The following is a 10,220-nucleotide window of genomic DNA, read 5'->3' as shown; positions in this document are numbered from 1 at the left end:
AAGTGGTGCTGTGGCTCAAGTGGTAGAGCACTAGCCTTGAGCTGAAGAGCTGAGGGACAGCGCCCAGGCCCAGAGTTCAGGCCCCACGACTGGACCCCTCCCCCCCCTAAAAAAAAGTAAATAAAAAAAAAATCATAGATTTGCCAGATGCCAGTGGCTCATGCCTATAATCCTAGCTACTAAGGCTGCTGAGATCTGAGAATTATGGTTGGAAACCAGTCCAGGCAGAAAAGTTCCTGTGAGACTCTTATCTCCAATTAACCACTCAAAAACCAGAAGTGGTTCTGTGATTCAAAGTGGTAGAGTAGGGGCTGGGAAGGTGGCTCAGTGGTAGAGCGCTTGCCTTGCATGCCTGAGGCCCTAGGTTCGATTCCTCAGCACCACATAAGCAAAAAGAAAAAAGCCAGAAGTGGTGCTGTGGCTCAAGTGGTAGAGCACTAGCCTTGAGCTGAAGAGCTGAGGGGACAGTGCCCAGGCCCAGAGTTCAGGCCCACGACTGGACCCAAAAAACAAACAAAAAAAAAGTGGTAGAGTGCTAGCCTGGAGCACAAAATGGCTCTGGGACAGTGCCCAGGCCCTGAAGTCAAGCCTCACAGCTGACCAAAAAAAAAAAAAAAACGGGCTGGGAAGGTGGCTCAGTGGTAGCGCGCTTGCCTTGCTAGCCTTGAACTGAAGAGCTGAGGGACAGCGCCCAGGTCCAGAGTTCAGGCCCCATGACTGACAAAATAAATTAATTGTTTTACTTTGAGATAGGTCAACAAATTAATGCAGACACTCATGCCAATTAACCAGGTAGAGCCTGGATAAAGTATTAGTTTAAAAAAAACACACAACAACCACAAAAACACAAACCAGTGTAATAGAGGGCATCTGCTTGTCTGTATAAAAGGATGAGGTCTCCTTCTGTCTTGGTAATTTCTTGGCAGTTTGCTTATGAGACACATCATATTCTAGTTTAGTGCTTAGTGGTAGAAGTTGGCCAATGCCTCATGACTGTAATACTAGCTTTTCAGGAGGCTGAGGTCTAAAGGATTGCCACTCAAGAACAGAGAAGTCTAGACTCCATCTCCAATTAGCTAGCAAATAGCCAGGCTAGGTGGAGTGCTAGGGTGTCAGCCTAGCAAGCATGAAGCCCTGAGTTCAAACCCCAGTACCACCAAAAAGAAAAAACCAAGAAAGGAAAAAGTTACTAACTTTCTTGAAAAAAGATTTCTGGAGTGAAATGCTCTTTTATCTGTTTGTATGTCTGGGTGCTGTCCCTGAGGGTTTTTTGTTTTTTCCCCTCAAGGCTAGCACTCTACCACTTGAGCTACAACGCCACTTCTAGCTTTTTTGGTGGTTAACTGGAGATAAGAGCCTTTCCAGCCTCTGCTGGCTTCAAACTATAATCCTTAGATCTCAGCCTCCTGCTTTGCCAGCATTACAGGCATGAGCCACTGCTGCCTGGCAGCTTTTAGTTTTTAGCAGTTCTCTGACTTGAACCTGCTCCAGGATGGAGAGTCCTTCCCTCACGATTCAAGCTGTTTAATGGTTCTCTTTTCCACACTTAGCCTTTTCTTCCTTCACCTGCCCATGTTTGAGAATCAGCTACTCTGGGTTGACCTCCCTCACCTACTGGCCTGAGCCAGCACGCAATTTGTTGTCCCTTAGGTCTGGTCCCTTTAAGAGCACCCCCCAGCTCCTCCCTCTTCTTGCCGGATTTCCTCATTTATGTCCAGCCCATTAAAGCCATCGCTCCACCTTTCTTGCCGGATGTATTTTGAGACTGCAGGCACTGAGGGGCTTGGGGGTGGAGGGTGGGGGGCGGGGGGGATCTGGGAGTAAGCGGAAGTGGGTGGGATAGGTGCTTGTGGACCTGGACTCCATTACCTAGGGCTTCAGAGGTCCACCAAGCTGGGACAGGGAGGATCCTGGGAGAAAACAAAGCCAAAGATGTCATTCTTTAAGTAACTATGGTTCAGTGTCAGGCCAGTGCCCCACACTCTCTACCTTCTGCGGGAACTAATTATTCTTCCCTATTGTAGGATCAGGAAGTAAGCTCAGCACCAGGAACCCAGGACCACTCAGCTAACAAGCAGCAGAGGCAGGGTCTGAACTCAGGTCAGCCTCAGTGTCCTCCACACTATCCCTTGCCCAGCAGGATCCTGGCTTCCCTGTAACTTCTTTTCCCTTGGTTTTTCGGTGGTAGTGGGGGCAGGGGGCATCTCCGCAGGGCCCCACGGGTTCCTTTCTCCTCCCAGGACTGTGTGGAGATGTTGCTGTGGCTGCTGCTGCTTCTCATGCTGCTGCTGCTGCCCACATTCACCTTGCTTAGGCAGCAGATATCCCTGGAGGCCAGGCTGCTCTGGCTTGCCAACCTTCGGCACCGTGTGGCATGGAGGGTCCTGTGCTGGGCAGCTGCGTGGCAGCAGCGGAGACTAGAACAGACCACACTGTGTGTGGAGGAGAGTCAGCAGCAAGCCCTGACCTGGTGTCTACAGAGAGCCTGGGGACCCCGCTGTTCCTCCAAGGGGAGCACAGGTGTGTTTCCCAGGGGCTGGGGAGGTTTGAAAGCAAGCCCACAGTATAGTCAGATTCTAGAACCTGAACACTGTCCCAACCCCCATTACCAACTCAGTGTGTCCTGGCCCAGAGACCCACCAGGGCCCAGGATTGGTTGTCCATTTCACATAAGATGAATTTTCTTACCTTGAGTGTGTGTGTGTGTGTGTGTGTGTGTGCACGCATGCTCTGGTACTCTGACTTGAATTCAGGACCTTCTGGTACTTGGGCCTAAATTCAGAACCTGGTTACTGTCCCTTAGCTGTTTCCTTTTCTTCTTTTGATGCCTGTCCTAGGGCTTGAACTCTGGACTTAGGTTCTGTCCCTGAGCTTTTTCACTCAAAGTCTGGTTCTTCACCACTTGAACCACAGCTCCACTTCTGGCTTCTGGCTGGTTAATTGGAGATAAGAGTGTTATGGACTTCAAAATCTCAATCCTCAGATCTCAGACTCTTCTAGGATAACCAGTGTGAGCCACTGGCTCCCTGTAACCCTGGTCCCTTTTATAATCCCTAGTCCTTCCTCTTTTTCTCTCTTTCTCTACTCATAGTTCTTCCCCACCTCTTCTAGATGTTCTCCCATACCAAGCCCTGTGCTGGGTTCCTTCCAGAAAGGTCTCGCCAGTGTTGCTTGAAACTCTTGAGGAATTATGCATCCTCTTGAGGTGTTTCTTGTGTCTTTGGGGCTACAGATATGAACACCTTTCGGAATCGTCTTCCATTGACCAATCCCAGCCAAGCCCCAGAGGAAGAAAATGAGGTCCACCTCCCCCCACCTACCTCCAACCAGTACTCAGGAGAGGCCTCTGTGCAGGTAAACTGGAATGGCCAGAGCCTAGCACACCAGACCTCTACTTACTGCCAAACTCTTCGGTCAGAGTTGACAAGAACACTCAGACTGGCCATTTAGGGTCTGGCTGTGAAGTCAGACTAACAGCTTTTTTTCTTTTCTTTTCTTTTTTTCTTTTCTTCTTTCTTTCTTTCTATTCTTTCTTTTCTTTGTGATGGTCTGGGCTTGAACTCAGGGCCTGGGCACCATCCCTTTTTTTGCTCAAGGCTAGCACTCTATCACTTGAGCCACAGTTCCACTTCTGGCCTTTAAATTTTTATTTATTTGTTTGTTTGTTTATTTTGCTGGCTAGAGATGAGAGTCTCACAGATTTTTCTGTCTGGGCTGGCTTTGAACCATGATCCTCAGACCTCAGCCTCCCGAGTAGCTTTGGATTATAGATGTGAGCCACTAGCACCTGGCTCCTAACAGCCTTTCTTGTTTCCCCCATCAGGCCACCCTGCTGGGTCTTGTAGCCCTGAACAAGGCCTATCCAGAAGTGCTAGCTCCAGGAGGGACTGCCTGTGTGACCCCCACATCTCCATGGCCCAGCCCTCTTCCCTGGCCTGGGAGTGTCCTGAGCTGGGCAAGACCCCCAGGGACCAAGGACACTGAGGCCCTGTTGCTCGTGGCACTCAGGTCCCCAGGGCTGAGGGCACTGGAGGCTGGAACAGCAGTGGAGCTCCTGGATGTCTTCTCAGGCCTGGAGGTCAAGGGCGAAGAACTGGCGGAGGCAATAGCTGCTGGGAACACAGGGGAGCCGCTCCCCAAACGGGCAGCTGAGCTGCGGGAGGCCCTGAAGCAGGGATCCCGAGGACTGGCCCTTCGGCTATGGCCACAGCTGCGGGTGGTGGTGACTCTGGATGCAGGAGGACAGGCGGAGGCAGTGGCTGCCCTTGGGGCTTTGTGGTGTCAAGGGCTAGCCTTCTTCTCTCCTGCCTATGCTGCTTCTGGAGGTCAGCTGAATGCAGGCTGGGTGGAGCGGGGACGGGTCACAGGCATACAGTCTCGGCCGTACACTGAGTCCTACAGACTCCTTGAATGCTTCCTACACTGTACACACTGGGGATTCTCAGCTGTATCTCACAGATGTGTGAACACTCAGGTTCACAGAGAAGCAGGAATGTTGCATGAAACTCCCCAGTTTTAGGATTTACTCTGCTCTGCTACCTCTAAAGCCACAGCCCTCTGCCTGCCTCTTCCCAGAAGGGAACAAACAAGGCTGGGTCTGGAAGCCAGAAAGAATGGGGAGCAGGATGGGGAGGACGGGGGCCTGGAGTCCAGGATAAGGCTTGGCGGCCTGCTGCTGTTGTCTGATGTCAGTGCACCACCAGATGGCAAAGAACTTGCTTTGCTCCCTGCAGGGGTGGTAGGCCTAAACTTATGGCCAGAGCAGCCCCATGGGCTCTACCTCCTGCACCCTGGAGCCCCTTTTATTGAGCTGCTCCCAATCAAGGAAGAAACTCAAGAGGAGACAGCTCCCACCTTCCTTCTGACTGAAGCCCAAAGGGGCGAGGAGTATGAGCTGGTGCTGACTGACCACGTCAGGCTGACCAGGTGATCCGCTGCCCCTGCCCCAGCTACCTCAGGCCTTCTGATGCCCCGCTGGGGGAGGGGGGCGAGCAAGGGGGTGAGCACACCCTCTCTCCCAACCCTCCTCCCTCAGGTGCCGCTTGGGTGATGTGGTACAGGTGGTTGGTGCCTATAATAAGTGTCCAGTTGTCAGATTCATGTACAGGTAAGCAACCCCAGGGGTACTGAAGGGCTGTCCTTGTATACCGGGCACCACTGCCTTTGCCCTCTTCCTCCCCCAGGCTGGACCAGACTCTGAGTGTACGGGGAGAAATGACTGGTGAGAAGATGTTCTCCGAAGCCCTGGCCCAGGCAGTGGGACAGTGGCCAGGAGCTAAGCTGTTGGACCATGGCTGTGTGGAAAGCAGCATTCTGGGTAAGGGTCTCCATCAGTTGTTGCCATAATCTATATCCATCCTGCCAGGAGACCTCTAAAAAGGAGGAAAGGATCCGCTTCCTTTATTGCTCCTAACAAAAGTCCCTCTTTGGATCTAACTCCCTTCTTTCCTGCTGCACTTTTTACCTACTTCCTTTCCTGACCTGTCTCATATTTAAGATTAGCCTCTAGGTTCTTTTCCATTTGCCCTTGTTCCCCCTTTCCCCCCCATGAGCCTCAGAAGAGGGAAGAAGAGATGGGGGCAAAGGGTGTTGGCCCTGAAAACCACCCCATTCTCAGGAAAAACGTGTGCATGTGGGGTTTGTCTGCAGACTCCTCTGATGGCTCTGCTCCGCACTACGAGGTGTTTGTGGAGCTGAGGGGGCTGCGGAATCTGTCGGAAGGAAATCGAGATAAGGTAAAGGAGATGGGGGCCAGGATGTGACCACCTGTTCTCCATTCCACACATCCCCGGGGGAGTGACAGAGAGAGAGAGGCAGGGGGGGAGAGGCCCCTTTCCAGGGCTCAGGATGGGAGGGGTGCTGAATGCATGTTACCCACCTCCCCAAGCATAGTCATGTATACACAGCCTCCTGCCAGCCTCTGACCATTCTGTTCTCAGCTGGACCACTGCCTCCAGGAAGCCTCGCCTCATTACAAGTCTCTGCGGTTCAGAGGCAGCGTGGGCCCTGCCAGGGTGCACCTGGTGGGGCCAGGGGCCTTCCAAGCACTCCGGGCTGCCCTGGCCTCCTGCCCCTCAGCTTCCTTCCCTCCCTCCATGCCCCGGGTCCTTAGGCATAGGCACCTGGCCCAGCTCCTGCAGAGAAGGGTGGTGTCCTGAGCCACGGGCGCCTACAGCCCTGCTGTCCACAGCACCAGCCTGACTCTTTCCTCTGAGGCCTCTCTGGATGGAGAGTCCTTGGCCAGAGACTTTCACCTGATATTGGCTCATCAGAGCCCCCGGGCCTGATGGGAAATGTTGGCCTTTGTTGGCTAATTCTGAAGTGTGAGCTTTAGGACTATGGCAGAATGCAGCAGTGCCCTGCCCATATCCACCTCGGCCGGCTATGGAGGACATTACTAGAGGATTCCCAGTCATACCAATGGTTTCCTGTGTGTCTCAGCCCAGTGGTGTTCTCTGGCCACTTGAACCATGCATTGGGGTGGGCCAAAATAAATTGGAACTCATGTCCTTCATCAGTATGTGGGACAGGAGTTGATGAATAAAAACCTCAGCATCGTTTCTCTGAGTAAGACAAATTTCAAGTGTGTTCTGTAAGATCTCTTGAGGGTCCCCAGCAGGGTGGTTGGAAGCCACCTGCAGCAGTAGTGAGTTCCTGTGACCCTCCTCCCTTGCTCAATCTGAAGTGCTTCCTGGAGGATTGAGCAGCTCCTTCTTGCCTAAGGCAACCTAGAAAACACAGACTGCCCTTTCAGCTTCCCCCTGAGTCACCAGCATAGCTGAAAGGTGAAAAAGCTGTTCACAACGTCCAGTGCCCTATAAGGACCCTTTTCTGACCAAACAACCACAACTCACTTCTATAGTGGGCATAGGGGGAGCTATACTTCAAATTGCAACGTTATCACAGCAGGAAGCAAATTCAGAGCAGTGGGGAAACTGAGCCTCCCACCTTGTGTGATTCCCTAAGGCCCCATAGCTCCTAAATCAAGGCTGCTCTGTTCTGGAGCATTTGTTGAACTTCCAATTCTACCTCTGCACTGCAACCCAGTCCCTCTAGGGTCCCCGCGGGTGGGCCCCTCCCTTGTCAGCCACCTCTACCACAGCCCACGACTTTCCCATTTCAACCCCACCCCACAGTGGCTCTCCATCCACAGAGGAAGACCAATCAACTTGAACCATTAGGTCCTTTGAACATTCTTGTCTGGTGCTGGTAGCTCACACCTATAATTCTAGCTACTCAGGTATAAGGATCAGAACAGCCTTGAGTAAAAAAGCCAAATTAAGAGTACAGTGCCCAGAGTTCAAGCCCAGTACTGGCACAGAATAAAAGAGAAAAGAAAATGCTGGCCCTCATAGCCATTTCTCTTTTCTCCATACTGAGTACCACGCCCCCACCCCACGTGAGCAAAGCCCTGGCACCTCCAACCTTTTATCAGGTTGTCTCTTCTGAAGCATGCCTGTTCCTTTAACCTACTTGTCTACTTTTCAGACAAAGCCTTCAAGAGCCCCAGCTCTCCTCTCACTTCCCCTCCCTATCCCTGCAACCCAGGAAGTCTTTGCTGATGACTATTCTTCCCTCTCTTGAATTCTTGTGCCAAATGTCACCACACCCAGACTCGTGTGTTTCTTGAAAGCAGGGCCTATGTACATTGCTGCACTCGTGCTACTTGAGGCTGGCCTAGAACAGGGGCTCGGTTACAGTGCCCTAAATAGAAGCTAAGTTCACAGAGAATATGAGTCCTTCATGCTAAATGGCTCTACCACTAAAGATGGAGAAGAGGGCTAGGCACCAGTGGTTCATACCTATAATCTTAGCTACTCAGGAGGCTGAGATCTGAGGATCGTGATTCAAAGCCAGCTCAGGCAGGAAATTCCATGAGGATCTTATCTCCAATTAACCACCAGAAAACTGGAAGTGGAGCTGTGGCTCAAAGTGGTAGAGCACTAGCCTTGAGCAAAAGAGCTGAGGGACAGTGCTCAGGCCCTGAGTTCAAGTCCCACCACTGACAAAAAAAAAATCAGTGGAGAAAAGGGGATCCCATGGAGATGGGGGGAAGAAGAAGAAATGAGGAGGATACTTTTCCACCAGCTTCCAGCAGGAACCAAGCCTGGCTGCGTTTTGCTCCTACTGCCTGCAGTGGCTCTCCAGGGTTTTCCATCATGAAGACTGGTGGAATGGGTAGAAGGAAAGCTGGGCAGCAGGGGAGAGCAGCTCAGAAACTGTCTCCAGGGAGGAAGAAGGCTCTGGAACCTGACAGATCCCAGAGGCAGTGACAGGGTAGGGTGGGGGCTTGTTGTGTCTCAACACAATGGACACACAGGCACAATGCCGCCCCTAATTAGTAGCTGCCCTCTCCCCCATTGTCCCAGGCAGTGCCCCAGAGAAGGCTTAGGCTTCTATTATCCAGTCAGATTCCTGGGTGCAAGGTGGCCTCATTAGTGCTGGGAGACCACCCCATCTCCAAGGAGCAGGCAGATAGACAAAAGAGGGGAACCAAGGTCACAGACATCCAACCCGGGCCTCCTAATGCCTCCACCGCCATTCCTTAGGCCCAGCCTGGAGACGGCCCCCATTTTGGGATACTAATCTTAGACTGGCCTTTGTCTGGCTCCGGAAAGGACGCAAGTGCTCCTCATGTCCCTGCCACCTCAGAGCACTATAAACCCTGGACCCCTGCTCGTCGGTCACACCCAGACGCTGGTCTCAAGCTTTGCAGCCATTTGGACCTCTGCACTGCAGACACTTCCTTTTCGGCCTAACCAGACGCCATGAAGCTTCCTTCCACAAAGGTAAAGACACCATAGCAGGGAGGTAAAAGGAATGCTTGCTCAGGGGGCTGGAGAAAAGGCCAAAAGTGTTTCCCTAATGTGAACTCCTGGCCACTAACCTGACTTAGCTAACACCATGTCCTGTGCCCTGTTCTTCTAAGAGCTTATGTTTATTGAGGATTTACTATGTGCCTGTCAAGTGCTGTTTGTACCTGACTTCTCATCCTCCCAGTAGCCCTGCACTGTACAGGTAGAGGAACCTTTGTTCTAAAGAGTGCAAAATGGGTCAGAAGTCATGGTGTCCAGTTTCTCCTGCAAAAGGCAGAGGATACAACAGCCTAGAGTACTGTTGATCATGGATTTCTACCTGGTTGCTCGCTGTGTGGGCAAGGGGGTGGGGAGGGTGATTTTAAATAAGGCCTCTGTTTTCCCCATGTTAAAAACAACTTCTGGCTGGGTGTTGATGACTCACATCTGTAATCCTAACTACTCTGTAATCCTAGCTAGCTACTCAGGAGGCTGAGATCTGAGGATCTTGGTTCGAAGCCAGCCTGGGCAGAAAAATCCCAGTGAAACACTTATCTCCAATTAACCACTCAAAAAACTGGAAGTGGCACCATGGCTCAAGTGGTAGAGTGCTCGCCTTGAGCTGAAGAGCTCAGGGACAGTGCCCAGGTCCTGAGTTCAAGCTTCATGATTTAGAGAAGAAAAAAAAAAAAAGAGGGGAAAAAAACCCCCACAAACACACCAAAAACAACAATAATGAAAAAACTGGAGTAGACAGACTCAGACACACCCGTCTCTAGGTGGAATGGTAAGCCTTTAATATGGGGACAGAAGTATCATGAAAGGTGAGAGATTGAGGCTACCCAGGCAATCTCCAATGGACTTCCCGGGGGAGATACTCTGCTGGGTCTTGCAGGATGAGCTAGCAAAGGAGACAGCAAGGACAGAAGCAGGAAAACTGATTGCAGCACAAGGTTAGAAGAGGGTAAGCTAGGGCCTGAGCAATGGAGGCTGGTGGGCGGGCCGGGAGAGAGGAAGACCTCCAGCATTCGTCTCTGCCTCCCTCCCTAGGTCTCCTGGGCGGCTGTGACACTGCTGCTGCTGCTGCTGCTGCCGCCCGCGCTCCTGTCCCCCGGGGCGGCCGCGCAGCCTCTGCCCGATTGCTGTCGCCAGAAGACGTGCTCCTGTCGCCTCTACGAGCTGCTGCACGGCGCGGGCAATCACGCCGCCGGCATCCTCACGCTGGGCAAGCGGAGGCTGGGACCCCCGGGCCTCCAGGGCCGGCTGCAGCGCCTCCTGCAGGCCAGCGGCAACCACGCCGCGGGCATCCTGACCATGGGCCGCCGCCGCGCAGGCGCAGAGCCCCCGGCCCGGCCCTGCCCCGGCCCACCTTGTCCCGCCGCTGCAGCCGCTGCAGCCGTGCCCGCCGGGCGGCCCGGAATCTGA

At 52.7% G+C, this 10,220-nt stretch overlaps 2 protein-coding genes across 2 annotated transcripts; both read left to right on the top strand.

Moving 5' to 3' along the window:
• The first annotated feature begins 1,848 nt into the window (after nucleotides 1-1,848).
• Nucleotides 1,849-6,571, top strand: Ghdc (GH3 domain containing). Its single transcript, XM_013008792.1, has 9 exons — nucleotides 1,849-2,100; nucleotides 2,241-2,520; nucleotides 3,233-3,354; nucleotides 3,824-4,325; nucleotides 4,734-4,926; nucleotides 5,036-5,107; nucleotides 5,184-5,317; nucleotides 5,650-5,735; nucleotides 5,940-6,571. Exons 2-9 carry the CDS (start codon nucleotides 2,253-2,255, stop codon nucleotides 6,156-6,158), a joined length of 1,596 nt encoding a protein of 531 aa, XP_012864246.1. The 5' UTR covers nucleotides 1,849-2,100; nucleotides 2,241-2,252; the 3' UTR covers nucleotides 6,159-6,571.
• Nucleotides 6,572-8,768: 2,197 nt separating this feature from the next.
• On the top strand, nucleotides 8,769-10,220 carry Hcrt (hypocretin (orexin) neuropeptide precursor). Its single transcript, XM_013037830.1, has 2 exons — nucleotides 8,769-8,789; nucleotides 9,846-10,220. Exons 1-2 carry the CDS (start codon nucleotides 8,769-8,771, stop codon nucleotides 10,218-10,220), a joined length of 396 nt encoding a protein of 131 aa, XP_012893284.1.

This window comes from Dipodomys ordii, unplaced genomic scaffold, assembly GCF_000151885.1.
Source record: "Dipodomys ordii isolate 6190 unplaced genomic scaffold, Dord_2.0 Scaffold7, whole genome shotgun sequence".
NCBI lineage: Eukaryota > Metazoa > Chordata > Mammalia > Rodentia > Heteromyidae > Dipodomys > Dipodomys ordii.
This window is presented reverse-complemented; position numbering and strand designations above follow the sequence as displayed.